At 39.1% G+C, this 23,825-nt stretch overlaps 1 protein-coding gene across 4 annotated transcripts in view; it reads left to right on the forward strand.

The window, feature by feature from the left end:
- Positions 1-2,409: 2,409 nt before the first annotated feature.
- Positions 2,410-23,825, forward strand: part of M1AP (meiosis 1 associated protein) — an 80,021-nt gene continuing 58,605 nt past the window's right edge. For all 4 annotated transcript variants that reach the window (XM_047743918.1, XM_047743919.1, XM_047743920.1 and 1 more), the window contains exons 1-2: positions 2,410-2,471; positions 8,996-9,287. In XM_047743918.1, coding sequence (XP_047599874.1) covers positions 9,048-9,287 — 240 coding nt within the window. In that variant the 5' untranslated portion in view covers positions 2,410-2,471; positions 8,996-9,047. The remainder of the gene's footprint in view (positions 2,472-8,995; positions 9,288-23,825) is intronic.

The raw sequence follows: 23,825 nt of genomic DNA on the forward strand, positions 1-23,825 counted from the left end.
CGGCTCCGCCCCTTCAAGAAAGGACTAATGGTCGGGCCGATTTCCTCCTCCAGCCAATCGGGGTTCGGTGGAGGCGGAGCTAAGGGGCGGAGAAGCCCAACCCAGGTACAGGAGGAGTTAAGCCTAGGTATAGGTGGGAGTTCTGCTTCGGAACCGGGCTGGAGGCGTGGCTCCAGGTCTTCCAGTGGCAGGTTTGCTCAGTGGCTTCCAAAAGCTCGAGTGCCTGTTATCTGTACTAAAAGGGAAAATATGTGTGTAATGGGTACACACACCAAATTTCTCAAAAGTATTATTTTAGCAAGCATTTAACAAATAACTGCAAATAGATAATTGCAATGCAAAGCGATTTATGTTTGCTATAATAACGTGAAATAAATGCTCAGAAGATTTAGGTTTTGCCTGAGCGAATCAGGAAGGTTTCACAGAAGTGACATCTGAACTAAGTGTTCAAGGATGGGTAGGCCTTTGAGAGCAAGGGACAAAGACTAATATGGATATATCCGCTTGGGAATTCTACAGACAAGACAAACACGAGCCTGAAAATAATCACTATCTCATCCCAATCCTTCCCTGTTCCTTCTTCAAGTACTTAGTACTCCAATTTATAGCTTTGCAGGTAGTCTTTTCTTTCTCCTCTTTCATCCCCTAGATAATCTTTGGTTATCTAGGCTAAATAACAAATGTTGCAAATTAACATCAAAATTTAGTGGCTTAAAACAATAAACATTTATTATCTCTCACAGTTTCCCTGTGTCAGGAATTCAACAATAACTTAGCTGAGTTGTCTAGCTCCCAATCTCTCAAGAGATTATAGGCCTGGGATGCCTGGGTGGCTCCGTTGGTTAAGCATCTGCCTTCAGCTCAGGTCACGATCCCGGGGGACTGGGATCCAGTCCTGCCTGGAGCTTCTCAATCAGCAGGGAGCCTGCTTCTCCCTCTGCCTGCCACTTTCCCTGCTTGTGTGCTCTCTCTATCTCTGTCTCGCTCGCTGACAAATAAGCAAATAAAATCTAAGGAAAAAAAAAAGAACTGTAGTCCTGATATTGGATGGGGCTACAGTGACATGAATGTTTGACTAGGGCTGGATGATCCACTTCCAGGATGGCTTAATTCCATGCCTGGTAAGTTGATAGTGGCTATTGGCAGTAAGTCTCAATTCCTTTCCATATGGACCTCTCCATGGGGTTGTTGGAACGTCCTCAGAATATAGTGTTACTTCTTCAAAGCGAGTGATCCAAAAAAGCAGGGTGAAAGTCACAGTGTATTTTATAATCTAGTCTCAGAAGTAAAATATAATAACTTATGCCATATTCTATCAGTCCCACAGAACAACTCTGATGCACTATGGGTAAGGACTACACAAAAGTGGAACATAAGAATTGCAGGGGTCCATCCTGGAGGCTGGCTACCATGTCCACATGTAAGCAGTCATCATGTCCTGTTAATTCTGCTTCATAAATAACTTAAATATGTCTTTTTCTTTCCATTATCATCATAGTTCAGGACCTTATTATTGCTCACCTACACTGTGCAATAGTTTCATTTAAAAACAACACAACAAAACCTGCCTCCAATCTCTCCCTTTCCAGATTGCCATCAGGGTAATCTCTCTAAAGTGCCCTTCTGGTTTATTCATTCACTAGTTATTGAGGACTTACTATGCGTTAGGCATTTTTAAAGTACCGCAGGTAAGTAGAAGATTAAGATACGGTTTCTACTGCTCGCTTGGGCAGCACATATACTAAAATAGTGACAATACAGAGAAGGATAGCATGGGCCCTGAGCAAAGACACACAAAACATGGTTCCTGATTTCAAATTGCTTAGTCTACAAGGGAAAATAGACGTTTGAGATTGATACAGCAAACTACCAGGACACTCCTATCTCCACTGGATTTTGTCAAAGGTACTGTAAGAATCAACAGCAAGCAAATGAGAATGAGCGTGAGTAGAGAGGGGCAGACCCTCTTGGAATGTAGAGGTTTGAAGACTTGAAAGAGCTTCTTGAGAGTAGACTAAACTCCATCAGGGCAGGGACCATAGTGTGTCCACTGAACCGCAAGCCTAGCACAGTGCCTGACACGTAGTTTGCCCTCAACGAGTGTTTATTGGATAAAAGAGTGACTGACTAAGTGAATGAATGATGTGAAAGAGAAAGGTTAAAGCTAAGGACACAATGGGGGTGCCACTGGCATGTGTGGGAGGTGCGTTGCTGGAATATTTAACTGAGGGTAGAAGTTAGCTAACAAGGAAGTATCAAGTTTAGCATAGCATTCTCAACAGAGATCCAAAACTCTACCTCAGGGCCAAAGTAGAGCCATTTGCCTGGACCCCAAGGACTGGGGAGACTGTGGTCCTGAGGTAGACCCTGAGGCGGCCCCTGAGGCTGCGCGCGCAGCTAGCAGCACCGCGCAGTCGCCGCCCTCCTCACCGGGCGTGGCGCAGGCAAGCTTCGGGAGCCGAGAGGACCAGGTAATGGGGACTCTGTCTTCCCAAGGAAGTGGGAACACCCTCACTCTTCCCTGCCTCTGGGCAGAGGAGGGTTGAGAGCCTCTGCGGGAGGACGGCGCCGAGGGCACGCGGGGAAAGAGCGCCTCGCAGGGTAGGCTTAGGCCGAGTTTGAGCCACCCTCAGGCAGGTTTTGGCGTCCAGGCGGGGGCAGCACCGACGCCCATCGTGGGCCCAGGCCGCCTCTCCACTCACGTGTCTGAGGACCGCGACGCCACCTCGACTGGGCGGGTGCTCCCAGGCCTGGAGGCTGGGCTGCCAATCCGCGTGCACAGTGGGCGCGGTGCCTAGGCCCCTCGACTATTTGTGCGGGAGCCGACAATGTTTGAACCTCTTGTAAAGTCAAGAAAACAGTGGCCCTTTAGGGTCAAAAAACTTGTTTTGATTTTTTTTTTTTCTATTTCTGTGAGTTAATTTTTATTTATTTATTTATTTATTTTTATGAAGAAGTGCCTCAAGAAGGCAAACGTGCTTAGGATTCAAGACATTTTAATGCGGCCCTGCAGGAGGGAGAACTCTTGAATCATTTATCAGACACTGGGTCATAAGAGCTATAAAGGCATAGTATATATATAAAGGCTCTTTTGTGAGGGAACGTAAAGGGGCCCTAACCTATAAAGGCCTAAAGTCAGAGACCTAAAGGATGAGTAGGGTTAAGGAGGGTAATGATAGGAAAGAACTTTCAGCAGCTGCAGGAGCCACAATGGGAGGCCCACGCCTTTGTGGATCTAAAAGGTGCCTTGGGGGTGGGTTAGGGTGGGAGAGGGCTGGGCAGGGGATGGCATGGCATGAGGGTGGACACTTGGGAGGGAGATACATGCAGAACTTCAGAGCCAGGATAAGAATTTTGTTCCAAATGTAATTGGAAGCCATTGAAGGGTTTTCAGTAAGGGAGTAACTTGATGGTTTTCAGTGGTTCAAGGCCCAGTTCCAGGTTTAACCAGTTTGCAGAGAGACACCAATAAGTGGGTGTTTGAACAAAAATGGTGAGTGCAGGATCAAAAATAGTCAGATCCTGCTTAGCCTTATGCCCAGATGCATCAGATGCATGAATTGATCATGTTTGAGAGTAGAGGGAAGAGAACGATCTCTTACTTCATTTGAACTACAGTCTTGGAATTGCACACAATGTGAGATCTAAAAATGACTTGTGCAAGCTGAAACCGTTCAAAGTGATCTTAACAATCAATGGGAGAAAGTTAGATTTGTTCCAGGACCTTTCAAATTGTCAAAATGTTAAAATCTGTCTTACTATCAGCTATAAGTGGGAAAAAAATATTAAAACTAGTATCTGTTCAGCATAATGTAAAACACTGGAAATATTGGTTATCAGAATGTTCTATTTCTTTGTTAAAAAAAAAAAACTTGGGCGCCTGGGTGGCTCAGTGGTTTAAGCCGCTGCCTTCGGCTCAGGTCATGATCTCAGGGTCCTGGGATCGAGTCCCACATCGGGCTCTCTGCTCAGCAGAGAGCCTGCTTCCCTCCGTCTCTCTGCCTGCCTCTCTGTCTACTTGTGATCTCTCTCTGTCAAATAAATAAATAAAATCTTTAAAAAAAAAAAAAAAACTTACCAGGAATAGTTTGGACAACCCTTGTGCTTGTCTTCTTCTCATGGTATAATTTGTGATCGAGCAAGCATCTTTTCTATGCCTTAGCTAATTGTCATACTCCTCTCTAAGTTTGGATCCACTTCCAACATTATATCCTTTGTGCTTTGAATTTTGTAAAATAGCTCCAAGAGTTCCTTTAATATGAAGATTTGTTTTGTTTTCTTTTTTGTTTTTTTGCTGGTGACACTTTCTCTGGGCCATCTTTATACTTTTTGTCACAACCACTTTCCCCATTTATGTTAAGTTCACCTTCACAAAGTCCTCTAGCTGCTTATCTAGAGTCTATCAAATGGTGGCATTGTTAGCATTCTCACAATCAGCTTTTTCTTCTGTAACTCCATTTATGTTCAACTTTGACTTTTTAGCATTACCATGTGTCATTTATTTGCTGTGCTTTCATCTTGAAACGGCCAATTTTGTCCACTTTCCTCTTTAAATTATCCATTTTTGTAAAATATCACATGGGCTTACCACTAGCGGACAAGGTAAAACAACTACACACTTTGTTATCTATGCTTAAACTGAATAAGCATCTGCAGGGACCAGTCACTGACAAACTCTGAAAAAAGTGACGTAATTGATCACTGATCATGATGAGCATCTGTTACTTCTGTAGTGATCTGTGGACTAAAGAGCTAGCTGTGATTTATATTTTATGTAGTTACTCACAGTTAATATTCTATGGTAACCAAAATTTGAACTATGTTGATGGGGACTGGTGTTAATTAACTAAACTATAGTAAGAGATTTGTATATATTGGAACCATGCAAACTTAGAACTGCCTGTACTCTAAAATGATGAGAGCTTCAAATGTGAGGGAAGATGGCAAGGGGAGGGGAAGTAGAAGCTCATTCTACATTAAGTAATAACTCTATCTGGGTGCCTGTCTATGTGAATCTGTGTGCTAGTCTCAAATTCAGCATTACATTGATCCCATGCACTTAATTTAAAAGTACAGTAAAAAGATATAATGTGCTTCTTGTTGAATACATTAGTCATTGATTTGGATTTCTAGTTCAAAATTACTTTTAATTGATTAGCATATTCATTCACTTATTTGTTCACTTGTACCCAGTACATAATTGGAGCCCAATAAAAAATTGCTGAATGAACAGATTGTGATTTCCACTAACCAAAAAGGAAAGTTTGAAGGGGAATAACTTCACAGATTAATTTTGAGGAACACATTTATCTATGCACTCTTAGATCACTTTTCAAGATCCTAAATTCCAAAGTGCTTCTGAAAATTATCATAAATAATATTGTATTTCTCTTGGACCTGGGGAAATCAAATAAGTTTTTATTATCCTTACACTCTTTAGCTAACAGGCATTATATAGAATTATTTCAGTTCCCAGAGATGATTTTTTTAATCTAAAAAATATTTTCTTTGGGGCACTTGGGTGCTCAGTCAGTTAAGCATCTGTCTTCAGCTAAGGTCATGATCCCAGGGTCCTGAGATCGAGCCCTGCATCGGGCTCTCTGCTCAGCCGGGAGTCTGCTTCTCCCTCTCTTTCTGCCCCTCTCCCCACTCATGTGTGTGCGTGTGCTCTTTCTCTCTCAAAAATAAATGAATAAAATCTTTGAAGAAAATGTTTTCTTTTATGATCATCCTAATGTTCTTTTTGAAATATTTTATGATTAAATATAACATATATAGAGAATATTTCATAAAATATGAACTTACAGCTTAATAATTATAAAGTGAGCACTTAGGTAATCACAAGGTCAAAATAGAACATTGACAGTCCCCCAAAACCTCCTCTTTTGTCCCTTCTCATCATGATGCTCCCCTTCTTTTCTAGAGAAAATTACTATCCTAATTTTATGATAGTTATTTCCTTGATTTTTAAAAACAGTTTAACTATTATGTACATATCTCTAAACAATATAGCTATTTGTGCTTATTTTTAAAATCTATGGAATTGTACTATATGTATTCTTTGAGTCTTGCTTATGTTTCTTAGAGTCATCCATGTTGTCATATGTAACTACTTATATTTTTTAAATGTTTTTTTAATTAATTAATTTATTTATTTATTTGACAGAGCAATAGAGAGCACAAGTAGACAGAGTGTAGGCCGAGGGAAAGGGAGAAGCAGGATCCCTGCTGAGCAGGGAGTCTGATGTGGGGCTCAATCCCAGGACCCTGGGATCATGACCTGAGCCAAAGGCAGCTGCTTAACTGACTGAGCCACCCAGGTGCCCATGTTTCATTCATTTTTATTGCTATATGTGTAAATGTATCAGAATTTATCCATTCTTTTTTTTTAAAGATTTTATTTATTTATTTGACAGAGAGAGATCACAAGTAGATGGAGAGGCAGGCAGAGAGAGAGAGAGAGGGAAGCAGGCTCCCTGCTGAGCAGAGAGCCTGATGCGGGACTCGATCCCAGGACCCTGAGATCATGACCTGAGCCGAAGGCAGCGGCTTAACCCACTGAGCCACCCAGGCGCCCAGAATTTATCCATTCTAATATTGATTGACATTTGTGTTGTTTGCAGTTTGCAGTAATTGTGAACAAGACTGTTATGAATAGCCTTTTGCTGCTATGATCTGACTTTGTTCATGTGTCCTCGTGCATGTCATTATTCACAGGTTATATGATTGTAGACAAAAAATCCAAAAGGATTTACAGATAAATTATTATAATTAGTAAGAGAATACAGCAAGTTTGTGAAATACAAAATATACAAAAATCAATTTTATTTTTATATATTGGCAACAAGCTAAAAATGAAATTTAAAAAGATGTCATGAGGGGCGCCTGGGTGGCTCAGTGGGTTAAGCCGCTGCCTTCGGCTCAGGTCATGATCCCAGGTCCTGGGTTCGAGCCCCACATCGGGCTTTCTGCTCAGCAGGGAGCCTGCTTCCTCCTCTCTCTCTGCCTGCCTCTCTGCCTACTTGTGATTTCTCTCTGTCAAATAAATAAATAAAATCTTTAAAAATAAATAAATAAAAAGATGTCATGTAAATTAACATTAAAAAAATAAGCTCTCTCTGTGAGGCAGTAAAAAACCAATAAAGACAACTTTTTAAGCTACAAAAACATAAGTATCTAAGAACAAAATTTAACAAAAGATGAGACCTTTGGGAAAAGTTATAAAATTGTATATTCTTTTAGATTTTCCATATATATAATCATATCATTTACAGACGATAACAGTTTTCTTTCTTCCACTGCAATGCATTATATTTACTTACGTTGCCTTATTGCTACCTTCACTACAGTGTTGAATAGAAGTAATGAGAGCAGTCCTCTTGTCTTGGATGGAAACTTTCAACATCACCATTAAGAATTGATATTTGCTTTGGGGGCACCTGGGTAGTTCAATCAGTTAAGCATCCGACTCTTGATTTCTGCTCAGGTCATGATCTCAGGGTTGTGAGATTAAGCCCCGTGTGGGGCTCTGCTCTAGGTGTGGATCCTGCTTAAGATTCTCTCTCTCCCTCTACCACACCTCCCCAAAAGATACTTGCTTTAGATTTTTGTGAACATATTTATGAGCTTATTTCTATCATCTGTTCCTGGTTTGAGTCTTTATCACGCATGAGTGTTAAGTTTTAACAAAAGTTTTTCTGCATCTAATGAGATGATCATATCATTTTTCTCATGTAATCTTTTAATGTGATGAATTACAGTGACTGTTTAACTTTATATCAACATTTTGTTCTTGCAGTAAACCCAACTTGGTCATGATGTATTACTTGTTTTATGTATTGCTGTTTTCAATTTGTTTGTATTTGTTCAGGAGTTTTACATCTAGGTTTGTGGATGAGGTTGCCCCACAACCTTATAATATTCTTATCTGATTATAGTATCAAAGGTTATGTTAACCTAGTAAAACTAACAGAGTGGTAATTCTCCTATTCTCTGAAAGACTTTATTTAACATTGCAATTCTTGGTCTTTGAAAATTTGATTGAACTCTTCAGTGGAATCATCCAGCCCTGTAGTTTACTTTGTGGGGAGATACTTGACTACCAATTAAATTTCTTCAATAGTTACTACTATTTAGGTTTTTTAATGTTCTTTTTGATCTAGAATTGGTTGGATATTTTCTTATAGTGATTTTTCTACTTTATCAAATTTATTGGCATAAAGTTGCAAATTACATCTTTCCATAATCTTTTCCATTTACAATTTACAACATTTACAAATACATACGGATGTCCCCTTCTCAGTCCTAATATTGGTTCTATGTTTTCATTGTTCTCCTTTCCGAGTCTCAGCCCTGGGGATAGATGTGAATAGCCAGAAAGAAAGAAAACAAGGGTGTTGGAGATAGAGAAAACAGTATGAGCAAACACACTGAAATGAATGGTATATTGGTTTTAGTCATTGAAAAGCTTAAGGTGAAGAATAGCCTTAAGTAAGGCTGAAGGTCAAGTCATAAAGGGCCTTGAATGGATCTTGTGGGAGAAAACTTGGTCATATTTTTATTTTTAAGAATTACTATGTACCAAATAAACACTGTGCTAAACATTGGTAGATAAAGTTGACAAGACAAGTTCTCTAGTCTTGGGAAGCTCACAATGTAGTGGGAGAGGCAGTTGTAGAAACAAATTATAGAATACAGTACAATAAATCCTGAAAAAGAAATAAAGTTTATGAGAGCATATACTTTGAGGCTGAAATTTGGCCTTTGTGTCTCTTTTTAATTAGTTCCACTCAGCATCTGCAAGCATTCTCAGCCTTACATTACAGGTAAACATGGAGATCCCTTGGGAGCTGTTAAGATGGGGTAGCCTAGAGAACTTGAGTTAGTACCCAGTCTGACTCCTTTCTAGACTCAGTTCGCTAAGCCTATGTTCATCATTTCAACCAAGCATAATTCAGTTTTATGAAAGCCAGTGATTTCTCTTTCTTCCCTGTAGGTATAGAGAATATCCAGGTAGTGGCTGCAGTTCCACCTCTGGTCTGGTTACCATGTATCATGGGCGAAGCACTGGTAAAGGACCCACCACTCCCACGCAGATTTACCAGCAACCTCCAAGGCTTCTCATTGTGCACATTGCTCTACCAGCCTGGGCTGACACCTGCTCCAACCTCTGTGAGGCTCTGCAGAACTTTTTCTCTCTAGCTTGCAGCTTGATGGGCCCCAGTCGCATGTCCCTCTTCAGCTTATACGTGGTACAAAATCAGCACGAGTGTATCCTTCCCTTTGTGGTGAGTATATCTATATTTGATCATTTTATCCTGAAAATAAATATGAGGTGTCTGGGGCAGAGATCACAGTTATTATTACTTACAGTAATAACTATGCTCATACCTCATACCCAATACCCCACAGGCAACGCAGGAGAGACAGATGTCATCCTGCACACGAAGGGTTTATGTAGAGGCTGCTTTTAGGCCACAGACTTGAGCAATGGAAAGTTGATGAAGGCAGAAGGTCCCATAGCCACCACCTGGCTGAAAACAGACAAGCCCATCAGACAACCCACCTCAAAATATCCATAAGCCCTAACTGACCAATGGGCTACTTAACCAGGCACAGCTACCAAAAAAGGGAAAATTCCATACAACCCATACATCCTCACGTTCCCCATACATTCTCACCTTCCCACTTTAAGTACAGCCCCACTCACTGCCTCCTTGCAGGCAGTCTTTCCTTTGCAGTCCTGCCCTCTGCTTCCTTTTGGGTGTATTCAATAAACTTCTATCTCCTTTGTCTGCCTCACATTGGCTTCCACCTCATTGTCGCCCCCACATTTGGGGGCTCCCATCTGATCAAGAGAGATACCACAGTTTATACTGCAGAAAAGGAACTCCATAATTATTAATCTGAGAGTAAAAATAGGTCACATCTTGCCCTGTTCCACTCCTGAGATGGAGAGAAACCTTGGTATTTACAGTCCTTTGGAATGTAAGCAACCCACTCCTTTCATCCCCCGTTGAAAAGCAAATACAGGGGACTAAGTCAAGTGTCTTCGGAGGTCTCTGGCTAGTAAATCACCCTTTAATTTATAAGACGTTTCCTTTAACTGAATTTCTAGCTTTCTTTGATCAGAAAGTCTAACTATGAAGACACATGAAAGTATTTTCTCTAAAGTTCCCTATAGGATTCAGGTGAAAAACCCTCCAAGATTTCAGAAGGCAAATGCTGGGCCCAGGGTTGGGGGGTGCTTTTATGAAGCTTTTTTCCGACAACTGTCTCTCCTCCTCCTCAAAGAAATCACTAAAAAATATTTTTTTAAATGCAAATCTTCACTTATATAAAGTTCAGAATCACAGGGATGGGAAAGACTTTAGAGGTTCTAGTGCATCCTTTTCCTAAGGTCACCATGCTTCTGGGATAGTCAGAGAAGGCCTAGTGGAAAATCACAACTTTTATCTCTACCTGGTGGGAATAAGACCTCCTCCCCCTAGGGTCTATGGAAACAACAACAGAGCCTGGACTCCTACCCACCTACCCAACATTAACTGAATATCTCTGCCCCTCCCTATAGAGGTGTTGTCTGAGGAGACGGAGTGGAGGCCCTATGGGAGCTGCAGTAAGGTGTGGTGTCTGTCTCAGTCGTATGGGGACCCCCAAATGTGAAGCAAACCTATGGGGTGGAAGTGGGCATAGGCGATGAGGATGGAAGTGGGCATGGGCTGTGAAAGGATTCACCGGAGACAGAACAAAGGAGATAGACGTTTATTGAATACGTCCGCAAGGGAGCAGGGAGTGGGATAGAAAAGGAGAGACTTCAGCAAGGAGGCAATGAGTGGGACTATACTTAAAGCAGGAAGGTGAGGAGGTATGGGGATGTATAAAATTTTCCTGTTTTTGGTAGCTCTGCCTAGTTGTAAGTAGCCCATTTGTCAGTTATGGTCTATGGATATTTTGAGGTGGATCTCCTGATAGACCTGCCTGTATTCAACCAAGGGTTGGGATCAGTATGGGCCCTTTTGCCTCGCTTTATATTCCATTGCTCAAGCCTGTCACCCAAAAGCGGCCTCCGCATGAGGTACCTTTTTACCTCCAAGGCAGGGTGATGTCAATGAAGGCCTAGTGGAAAGCCAGCACTTTTTTTTTTATTAACATGTAATGTATTATTTGTCTCAGGGATACAGGTCTGTGATTCATCAGTGTTATGCAATACACAGTGCTCACCACAACACATACCCTCCCCAGCGTCCATCACCCAGCTACCCCATCCCTCCCACCCTCTTGCACTCCAGCAACCTCAGTTTGTTTCCTGAGAGTGAGTCTCTTATGATTTGTCTCCTTCTTCTTGTTTCATTTTCCTCTCTTCCCCTATGATCCTCTGCCTTGTTGCTCAAATTCCATTTATCATTGATATCACATGATAATTGTCTTTCTCAGATTGACTTACTTCGCTTAGCATAATACCATCTAGTTCCATCCACGTTGTTGCAAATAGCAAGATTTTATTTTTGATGGCTGCATAATTATTCCTGTTGGGACAGTCAGTTGGTATACGTCCAAATCCCTACTGTCCCCCCGATGTTATAGCTGACGCTGAGTGGCACAGTCCCACGTCCCCATGTATATGTGTGTGGGGGTGTGTGTGTATATATATATATACACACACATACCAACCACATCTTTATCCATTCATTTGTCATTCATTGGACATATGGGCTCTTTCCATAGTTTGACTGTTGTGGACATATCCACAATATATTGGGGTGCAGGTGCCCCTTTGGATGACTCATTTCTATCTTTGGAGTAAATACCCTGTAGTGCAATTGCTGGGTCATAGGGTAGCTCTATTTTCAACTTTTTGAGGAGTCTCCATACTGTTTTTCAAAGTGGCTGCACCAGCTTTTATTCCCATCCACAGTGTAGGATCCTCTACATCCTCACAAACATCTCTTGCTTCCTGACTAAATTTTAGCCATGGTGACTGGTGTGAGGTGGTATCTTATTGTGGTTTTGATTTGTATTTTTCCGATGCCGAGTGATGTTGAGCACTTTTTCATGTGTCTTTTGGCCATTTGAATATCTTTTTTGCAGAAATGTCTGTTCATGTCTTCTGCCCTTTTCTTGATTGGATTATTTGTTCCTTGGGTGTTGAGTTTGATAAGTTCTTTATAAATTTTGGATACGGGGATCCCAGGGTGGCTCAGTTGGTTAAGCATCTGCCTTCCACTCAGGTCGTGATTCGTGGGTCCTGGGATAGAGTCCCACATCAGGATCCTTGCTCAGCAGGGAGCCCGCTTCTCCCTCTCCCTCTGCCTGCCACTCCCCCTGCTTGTGCTCTCTTTCTCTCTCTCTCTCTCTCTCTCTGGCAAATAAGTGAATACATAAAATCTTTATAAATAAATAAATTTTGGATACTAACCCTTTATCTGGTACGTCATTTGCGAATAACTTCTCCCATTCTGTCAGTTGTCTTTTGGTTTTGTTGACTGTTTCCTTTGCTGTGCAAAAGCTTTTTATTTTGATGAAGTCCAAATAGTTAATTTTTGCCCTTGCTTCCCTTGCTTTTGGTGTTGTGTCTAGGAAGACGCTACTGCAGCCAAGGGTGAAGAGGTTGCTGTGTGTGTGCTCTCAAGGATTTTGATGAATTCCTATCTCACATTTAGATCTATCCATTTTGAGTCTTTTTTTGTGTATGGTATAAGGAAATGATCTAGTTTCATTCTTCTGCATGTGGTTTCTGATTTTCTCAACACCATTTGTTGAAGAGACTTGTCTTTTCCATTGGATATTCTTTCCTGCTTTGTTGAAGATGAGTTGACCATAGAGTTGAGAGTCATTTCTGAGTTCTCTATTCTGTTCCATTGATTTATGTGTTTTTATGCCAGAACCATGCTGTCTTGATTACAGTCTAGTAGTAGAGGTTGAAGTCCGGAGTTGTGATGCCATCAGCTTCAGTTTTCTTTTTCAACATTTCTCTGGCTATTCAGGGTCTTTTCTGGTTCCACACAAATTTTAGGATTATTTGTTCCATTTCTGTGGAAAAAGTTAATGGTATTTTGATAGAGATTGCACTGAATGTGTAGCTTGCTTGAGGTAGCATAGACATTTTCACAATATTTGTTCTTCTAATCCATGAGCATGGAAATTTTTTCCGTTTCTTTGTGTCTTCGTCAATTTCTTTCATGAGTATTCTATAGTTTTCTGAGTATAGATCCTTTACATCTTTAGTTAGATTTTTCCTAGGTATCTTATGGTTTTTGGTGCAACTATAAATGGGATCAACTCCTTACTTTCTCTTTCTTCTGTCTCATTGTCAGTGTATAGAAATGCAACTGATTTCTGTGCATTGATTTTATATCCTGCAACTTTACTGAATCCTGTATGAGTTCTAGTAGTTTTGGGGTAGAGTCTTTTGTGTTTTCCACATAAAGTATCATATCATCTGCAAAGAGTGAGAATTTGACTTCTTTGTTGATTCGGATGCCTTTGGGTTTTTTTGTTGTTGTTGTCTGATTGCTGAGGCTAAGATTTCTAGTACTATATTGAATAGCATTGGTGATGGTGGACATCCCTGCTGTGTTCCTGACCTTAGGGAAAAAGCTCTCAGTTTTTCCCCACTGAGAATGATATTCTCTGAGGTTTTTTCATAGATAGCTTTTATGATATTGAGGTATGTACCCTCTATCCCCACGCTGTGAAGACTTTTAATCGAGAAAAAATGCTGTACTTTGTCAAATGCTTTTTCTGCATTTATTGAGAGTATCATATGGTTCTTGTTCTTTCTTTTATTAATGTAATGGATCAAGTTGATTGATTTATGGATGTTGAACCAACCTTGCAGCCCAGGAATAAATCCCACATGGTCGTGGTGAATAATCCTTTTAATGTACTGTTGGATCCTGTTGGCAGTATTTTGGTGAGAATTTTTGCATCCACGTTCATCAGGGATATTGGTCTGTAATTCTCCTTTTTGGTGGGATTTTTGTCTCGTTTTGGCATCAAGGTAAAGCTGGCCTCATAAAATGAGTTTGGAAGTTTTCCTTCCATTTCTATTTTTTGGAACAGTTTCAGAAGAATAGGTATTAATTCTTCTTTAAATGTTTGATTGAATTCCTTTGGGAGCCCTGGTCTTGAGCTCTTGTTTGTTGGGAGATTTTTGATTCCTGCTTCAATTTCCTTGCTGGTTATGGGTCTGTTCGGGTTTTCTGTTTCTTCCTGGTCAGTTTTTGTAGTTTCTACATCTCTAGAATACATCCATTTCTTCCCGATTATCTAATTTGTTGGCATACAGTGGCTCGTAATATGTTCGTATAATTGTTTGTATTTCTTTGGAGTTGGTTGTTATCTCCTCTTTCATTCATGATTTTATTTATTTGTGTCCTTTCTCTTTTCTTTTTGATAAATCTGGCCAGGGGTTTATGAATCCTATTGATTCTTTCAAAGAACCAACTCCTAGTTTCGTTGATCTGTTCTACTGTTCTTTTGGTTTCTATTTCATTGATTTCTGCTTAATCTTTATTACTTCTCTTCTCCTGCTGGGTTTAGGCTTTATTTGCTGTTCTTTCTCCAATTCCTTTAGGTGTAAGGTGAGGTTGTATATTTGAGAACTTTTTTTGGTTTCTTGAGAAAGGCTTGTACTGCTGTGTACTTCCCTCTTTGGACGGCCTTTGCTGCATCCCAAAGATTTTGAATAGCTGTGTTTTCACTTTCATTTGTTTCCATGGTTTTTTAAAATTCTTTAATTTCCTGGTTGACCCATTCATTCTTAGTAGGATGCTCTTTAGCCTCCATGTATTTGAGTTTTTTCCAACTTTCCTCTTGTGACTGAGTTTGAGTTTCAAAGCATTATGGTCCAAAAATATGCAGGGAATGGTCCCAATCATTTGGTACCAGTTGAGACCTGATTTGTGACCCAGGATGTGATCTATTTCAGAGAATGTTCCACGTGCACTAGAGAAGAATGTGTATTTTGTTGCTTTGGGATGGAATGTTCTGAATATATCCGTGAAGATCATCTGGTCCAGTGTGTCATTTAAAACCCTTATTTCCTTGTTGATTTTTTTTTAAAGATTTATTTATTTATTTATTCATTCATTTGACAGAGAGAGCGAGCGAGCGAGAGAGGGAATACAATCATGTGGAGTGGGAGGAGAAGCAGCTTCCCATGGAGCAGGGATCCTGATGCAGGCTCAGTGTGATCGTGACTAGAGCCAAAGGCGAACTCTTAATGACTGAGCCACACAGTTACCCCTCCTTGTTATCTTTTGCTTAGATGATTTGTCCATTTCAGTGAGGGGGGTGTTAAAGTCCCCTACTATTATTGTATTATTTGTGTTTCTTTGATTTCCTTATTAATTGGCCTATATAATTGGCTCCTTCCATGTTAGGGGCATAAATATTTACAGTTGTTAGATCCTCTTGTTGGATAGACCCTTTAAGTATAATATAGTGTCCTCCTTCATCTCGTATTACAGTCTTTGGTTTAAAATCTCATTTGTCGGGGCACGTGGGTGGCTCAGTGGGTTAAAGCCTCAGCTTTTGGCTCAGGTCATGATCCCGGGGTCCTGGGATCGAGCCCCGCATGGGGCTCTCTGCTTGGCAGTTGGCCTGCTTCCCCCTCTCTCTCTGCCTGCTTCTCTGCCTACTTGTGATCTCTGCCTGACTTGTGATCTCTGTCTGTGAATAAATAAATAAAATCTTTGAAAAAAATAAAATAAATAAAATAAAATAAAATCTTATTTGTCTGATATAAGGATTGCCACCCCAGCTTTCTTTTGTTGTCCATTAGCATGATAAATTGTTTTCCACCCCCCCATTTCAATCTGGAGGTGTCTTTGCATCTAAAATGAGTCTCTTGCTGACAGCATATTGATGGGTCTTGCTTTTTTATCCAATCTGATACCCTGTATCTTTTGATTGGGGCATTTAGCCCATTTACATTCAGGGTAACTATTGAAAGATAGGAATTTAGTGTGATTGTATTGCTTGAAGTAATTGCTTCTGTTCCTTTCTGGTCTACATTACCTTTGAGCTCTCTCTGCTTAGAGGACCCATTTTCAATATTTTTTGCAGGGCTGGTTTGGTGTTTGCAAATTCTTTTATTTCTCATTCTATTTTCAGTGACAGCCTAGCTGGATAAAGTATTCTTGGCTGCATATTTTATGCAGTTTAGTACCATGAAGATATCATGCCAGTCCTTTCTGGCCTGCTAGGTCTCTGTGGATAGGTCTGCTGCTAACCTAATGTTTCTACTGTTGTAAGTTATAGACATCTTGTCCCAAGCTGTGAAAACCCAGGACTTCTATGGCCATCTGATGGTAATGAAACTTCCCCATCCTAGGGTGTCAGTGGGAACCATGTAGAAAGCCTAAATTTCCACTTCCACCTAGAAGTAACAAGGCACCCTTCCCTCTAGGCTCAGAATCAGAAGCCAGAGTCACATTCCAACCTGGCTTACTTCCCCCATTAGCACAGTATCAGGAGAAGCCTGCTAAAGCAGAAGATTGAAATAAGATCCAGAGTTCTGTAATACCCAAAATGTCCAGAATACAATAAAAAGTCACTTGTTATATCAAGAACCAGAGAGGTGTCTAGGTGGTTCAGTCAGTTAAGTGTTTGCCTTCAGCTCAGGTCATGATCCCAGGGCCCTGGGATCAAGCCCCACATCAGGCTCCTTGCTTAGCAGGGAGCCTGTTTCTCCCTCTCCTTCTGCCTGTCCCTCCCCCGTCTTGTGCTTGCTTAATGTCTCTCTCTCTGTCTCTCTCTCTCTCTCTCTCTCTCTGTCAAATAAATAAATAATATCTTAAAAAAAGGAAAAAAAAAGAACCAGAAAAATCTCAACATGAATGAGAAGACAACAGGCACCAACACTGAGATGACACAGATACTAGAATTATCTGGAAAAAAAAAAAAAAACAAACCAGAAGCAACCATTGTAAAAATGCTTCAACAGCACTTATGAACATTCTTGGAATAGATGGAAAAATAAAAAGTCTCACCAAAAAAAAGGAAGGGTAAAGAAGAGCCAAGAGCATCTGGGTAGCTCAGTCATTAAGTGTCTGCCTTCAGCTCAGGTCATGATCCCAGTGTCCTGGGATCAAGCCCTGCATCAGTCTCCCTGCTCAGCGGGAAGCCTGCTTCTCCATCTCCCCCTCTCTCTGCTTGTGTTCTCTCTCTCACTGTCTTTTTCTGTCAAATAAATAAATAAAATCTTTTAAAAAAAGAAAAACAAAAGAAGAGCCAAGTAGATTTTTTTTAAGATTTTATTTATTTATTTGAGAGAGTGAGTGAAGGGAGAGGAAGGAACAAGGAGAGTGGCAGGCAGAGGGAGAAGCAGACTCCCAGCTGAGCAGGGAGCCCTACATGGGTCTCCATTCTAGAACTCCAAGATCATGACATGAGCCAAAGGCACTTAACTGACTGAGCCACCCAGGTACCCCCATATAGACATTTTAGAACTGAAAAATACAATAACCAAAATTTAAAAAGCAAAAATCTTTAATGGATGGGCTCAACAGCAGAATAGAGAGGACAGAGAAAAGAATCAGTGAACGTGAAGAAATTACCCAATCTGAGTAAGAGAAAGAAGACAGACTTTGAAAAATGAACAAACCCATAGGGACATGTAAGACTATAACAGAAGATCTAAATTTCATATCATCAAAGTTCAAGAGGAAAGGGGTAGAGGGTGGGGCTGAAAAAATATTTAAAGAAATAATCACTGAAAATTTCCCAAATTTGTAAAAAGTTATAAACCTAGATATTCAAGAGGTTGGTGAGCCCAAAGAGGATAAATGCAAATAAATCTGTTCTTAGACACATCATAACCAAACTTCTAAAAACTAAAGGCCAACTCTTACTAGCAGAGCACTGCCATCTTACCTATAAGGGGAAAACAAATAACAATAGCTTTTATCATCAGAAACCATGGAGACCAGAGGAAATGTCACATTTCACATTTTTCAAATGCTAAAAGAAAAGAACCCTTGATAGAACTCTGTATCCAGTGAAAATATCCTTAAGGAATGAATCAGAAATGAAGATATTCTTAGATAAAGGAAAACTAAGAGAATTTGTCATCCGCAGACCTACCTTAACAGAATGGTAAAGGAAGATCTTGAAACAGAAAGGAAATTATAAAAGAAAAAATCTTGGGATATCCAGAAGGAAGAAAGAACAATGGAAAGAATAAAATATACTAAATATAATAGACTTTCTATTGAGTTTTCTAAATTATATTTGACAGTTAAAGCAAAACTTGTAACATTGTCTGATGTGGATGTTAATGTATATAGAGGAAATATTTAAAATAATTGCATTATAAACAGAAGTAAAGAGACCTTCTACATAAAATATATGTAACACTTAGAGCAACCACTTAAAGATCAATACAAAGACACTCAAATACTATAGATAAATCAAAATGGAATTCTAAAAAATTCTTGAAAAAACTTAAGTAACCCACAGTCAGATAGGTAAAAGAAAACAGAGAAACAAAAACAACAAATAAATTGGCAGGTTGACATACCAATAGTTACAGTAAATGAAAATGGTCTAAGTATATCAATTAAAAGACATAGGTTGGCAGAGTGGGTAAAAATGACCCAGCTATATATGCTATCTATAAGAAACTAATTTCAAACCCAGCAGAATTAGGTTGGAAAGTATAGGGTTGAAAAAGATAGACCCTGATACATTAACCAAAACAAACCAGAAGTTACTATATTAATATATAGTAGACTTCAGAACAAAGAATATCAGGTAGAGAAAGGAATATTAAATGATGATAAAAGAATCAAACCAAGAAGAAAAAATAGCAATCTTACATGTGTGCACACTGAACAAAAGAGCTGCAAAATATGTGAAGCAAAAACTGATAGAACTGAAAGAAGAAATAAACAAATCCACAATTAAACTTGGAGGCTTCAGATATCCTTCTTGACAAATGATAGAACAACTAGAAGAGAAAAATCTACAAGTAGCCAATAGGATCTAATCAACATTTATAGTATATTCCACTCAACAAGAGCAGAATACACAATCTTTTCAAGCACCCACAGAACACTTCTTGACCATATCCTGGGCTATAAAAGAATCTTCAACCAATTTGAAAGAGTTTGAAGTCATACACAATTTGTTCTCTAACCATAGTAGAGTCAAACTAGAAATCAATAACAGAAACATAACCGTAACATCTCCAAACACTTGGAAACTAAACAACACATTTGCAGATAACTCATGGATCAAAGAAGAAATCAAGGGAATATTTTAAAATATATTGAGTTGCATGAACATTTAAATACTACATATCAAAATGTGTGGAATTCAGCTAAAGCGGTGCTAAGAGGGAGATTTATAGCACTAAATGCTTACATTAAAAATGGAAATATAGGGGCACCTGGGTGGCTCAGTCTTTTAAGTGCCTGTCTTCGGCTCAGGTCATGATCTCAGGGTCCTGGGATCGAGCCCTACAAGGGGCTCCCTGCTCAGCAGGAAGCCTGCTTCTCCCTCTCTCACTCTCCCTGCTTATGTTCTTTCTCTTTCTCTCTCTCTCTCTCTCTCTGTCAAATACATAAATAAATCATTTAAAAAAAGAAATGGAAATATATAATTCAAAATCAGTAACATAAGCTCACACCTCAGGAAACTAGAAAAGGAGGAACAAAAACCCAAAGCAAGCTGGAGGTAGGAAATAATAAAACGTATAAATGAATAAAATTGAAAACAGAAAAGGAAAATGATGAAACAAAAGCTGATTCTTCAAAATGATCAGTTAACATTGACAAACCTCTAGCAAGATGTGAATCTACAGGAGTGGTAATATGGCATAGAACTCAAAGCAAACATTGTAGCAAGGTCAATTTCTTGGTTTTAAAACTGAGCTATAGTTATGTAAGACGCAAGCACTGGAAGAAACTAGGTGGAGGGTACATAGGACCTGTCTACAATTTTGCAACTTTCTGTGGATCTATAAGTATTTCAAAATAAAAAGCTAAAGAAAAACAAAGGTGATTTTACACACTCACTAGAATGGCTACAATGAAAAAGGCAATCCTGACAAGCAATACCAAGTGTTGGTGACAATGGGAAGAAACTATAACCCTAGTTCATTGCTAACAGTAAGGTAAAATGATACAACCACTTTGGAAAATAGTTTGTCAAATTCTTAAAAAGTTAAATATACAACTTCCATGTAACCTAACCGTTCCACTCCCAGAAATCTAACCAACAGAAATGAACAGAAATCCATACCAACACATTTACATGAATGTTCATGGCAGCATTATTCATAATAGCCACAAACTGGAAACGGTTTAAATGTCTATTAACTGGTGAATAGATAAACAAAATATATAATTCTCACTGTATATAATCTGTGATTATATATATTGTATCAGTACACTGAGGACACAATGAAAGTGGTAGTGATATTTGCAGCCATGTGGCAGGTATGTTCCTCTGTTGTGCTATTTTCCTTGTGCATGTCTGTCCCGTGATCATATTTGGCTTTTTCTATCTTCTGTCAGGCAATAGGGGTAGAGAAAGTAGAGAGTTATCTAGAAGGGCAAATGAAGATAGATCTTCAGCATAAGGAGGCTTTTTGAGAGATGAGCTCATGTACTGAAAGTTAAAGGATTTTCCCCCTTTCTCAAGTGGCTATGTTGTATACCTCAGGCACTCCTCAGTACATTTAGCCCTAGATAAATTCCTTGATTCCTTAATCATTTCATTGGGAAAGGCAGACATTTCTAGACTATAAATCACTGACTAGTAACTCGGGAAAAACTGCAAGTCAAAAATCCTTCCAAAAGAACAGTAAGTTCAACCTATTTATGAGCTCAAGAAAATTACTGGAACAATGCCATTACCTTATGTATAGAGCAACCCAATCTTTGTTTAAGGAAAAATGTTATCTTAAATCCACTGTCTCTAACCTATATAAGTATCTAACATTTTCTATCCGCAAAGTTAGCTCAAAATACAATGGTAAAAGACAGCAGGCAGGAAATCTTGCCCAGGATGAATACCTCAATATATCTCTTCATATTTAATTTCTGAGTATTCCATTTCTGAGTATAACCCAGAGCTTTTCATAGGGAATAATGACAGAGGAATCATAATTAAAATATTAGAATTCCTTTTATATCCATTGTGCCCGTAATATAAATAAATCTGACCAAAATGATTAATCTCTTCTCAAAGCAGAATTTTGGAAGAATTACAGTGAATATCTTACCAATTCTTCTATCTTTTCATGAGAACAAAGGAATTATTTAAATCATATATAACCTACAGTGGAATTTTAGGACTAATATTGGTCTAATTTGGCTATAACATTTATTTCCTCATCCTTAATAGCTGACATTCAAATGAAATTATATGAAAGTAACAGATAACAAGGATATATTTCATTAAACAGTATAAAAGTAAACTCCAATAAAGATAATATAATAAACTATTATTGAGTGCTACGGGAGAGGGAGGAGAAGAGTAAGAAAAGGAAATATACAAATTTTGTCATTGTTTGAAGATTTTTTGTTATTCATTAATGGATAGTACTGAAGAAATAAGGGAATTATATAAACATGTAGTTATAAATACTAAAACAAATACGAGCCTTTTTAATTATGAAGTAAAAGCTTACATAGAACAAAAAGTCATACAGTATAGTGATTTTTCAAAAGCTATGAAAATAGATCTGCCTTCGCTCAGGTCATGATCCTAGGGCCCTGGGATGGAGACCCCTGTTGGGCTCCCTGCTCAGTGGGGAGCCTGGGAAGTCAGCTTCTCCCTCCTTTTCTGCCCCTCCTCCAGCTCTTGCACAAGTGCATATGCATGCACATTCTCTCTCTCTCTCTCTCTCTCAGTAAATAAGTAAAACCTTAAAAAAAAAAAAAAACTATGTGGGGCGCCTGGATGGCTCAGTCTGTTAAGTCTCTGCCTTGGGCTCAGGTCTTGATAGCAGGACCCTGAGATTGAGCCCTGCATCAGGCTCCTTTTTTGTCAGGGACCCTGCTTCTCCCTCTCCCTCTGCCTGCCTTTCCCTCCTGTTTGTGAGCAAGCTCTCTCTCTCTGTCAAATAAATAAAATCTAAAAAAAAAAAAAAAAGTTTATGAAAATAGAGTATAGGTTAATATAAAAACAAGTATATCTGTCATATCAATAAATATAAGTATGCTAAACCCACCTATTAAAAATTCTGCTTTGTTGGGGTGCCTGGGTGGCTCAGTTGTTAAGCGTCTGCCTTCGGCTCAGGTCATAATCTTAGGGTCCTGGGACCAAGCCCCGCATTGGGCTCCCTGGTCAGTGGAAAGCCTGCCTCTCCTTTTCCCACTCCCCTAGCTTGTGTTCCCTCTATTGCTGTGTCTGTATTTGTCAAATAAATAACATCTTTTAAAAAATTCTGCTGTGTTAAAAAGACAGAGCTGCAAAAAGTTATTCAGAAAGGTTGACAATGCAAGAAAGGGCAAAGGACTAGGCAAATGAACCTCCCCCCACCAAAAAAAGGGACATGATCTTAATATCAGACAAGGTTGAATTTGGAGCAAAAAGCACTAAATGACACTAAGAATGTCACTTTAACACTAGACACAAAGCAGAGAAAAGTAGAGAATATGAATACATATGGACGATAGTCAGTACAGAAGGTTTGTTGGAGGAGGAATCTATAGAAAATATATCAGTTTTGAGTACCTATGTACCAAATAACAAAGCACCAACATTTTTAGGAGAAATATGATCATACATATGTATGAAATCTCCACCCTCCTCAAGTGTTCATGGAATATTCACAAAAGACAGTCATATATTAAGCCATAAATAAACCCAAAAGTTTAATGAATTCCAAAAATGTTAATAGTTCACTCAACATTTTCTGAACACTCTGCAGTAAAACTAGAAATAAATGACAAAAGCAGAGAAAAAAAAGTATCTACCCAATGGAAATTTTTTTTAAGATTTTTATTTATTTATTTGAAAGAGATCACAAGTAGGCAGAAAGGCAGGCAGAGAGAGAGGGAGGAAGCAGGCTCCCCGCTGAGCAGAGAGCCCAATGCAAGGCTCGATCCCAGGACCCTGAGATCATGACCTGAGCTGAAGGCAGAGGCTTTAACCCACTGAGCCACCCAGGCACCCCCCCAATGGAAATTTTTAACTGTTAAATAAATTTGGAGTCAAAAGGAAATCCAAACTAAAATTGCAGTATGTGTAGGAAATAATAACAATAATAAAATACTACATATCAGAACCTATGGGTTATAAAAAAATGCAATGCTAAAAGGAAACTTTATCTTTAAACTGTATTAATTTATTTTTAATTGCATTAGTAAACAAGAAAAACTGTAAATAAATGAAGCATGCAACTTAACAACAAAAGACAAAAAAAAAAAACTAAGGAGAGCTGAAGGAAGGAAATAGTAAAGATAAAAACAAAAAATAATGAATATGAAAATAGAAAATGGTGGAACAAATTAATAAACCCAAATTTGTACCTTGGGGAAAGAGTAGTAGACAGATAAACCATTAGTAAACTTAGTTTGAGGAGAAGGGCGGAGAAGGTGCCTATATACAAAATATGATAAGGAGAAAAGAACCATATACAGTTGGGTGAAATGCATAACTCTACATGCAAATATAATTACCAAAATTAAGTTCAGAAGAGAGAGAAAAATCTAAACTCACCATTTCCCATAAAACAAAGTTGCCCAAGAGCTGCCTTCCTCCAAAACAAAGTACTGAAACCAAATGATTTTAAAGGGGAGTAATACTAAAGTTTTAAAGAACAGATCATTACTATGTTTTTTAATTGTTTCATCGCACAGGAAAGAAAA

The sequence above is a fragment of the Lutra lutra genome, chromosome 9 (assembly GCF_902655055.1).
Source record: "Lutra lutra chromosome 9, mLutLut1.2, whole genome shotgun sequence".
In the NCBI taxonomy this organism is placed as follows: domain Eukaryota; kingdom Metazoa; phylum Chordata; class Mammalia; order Carnivora; family Mustelidae; genus Lutra; species Lutra lutra.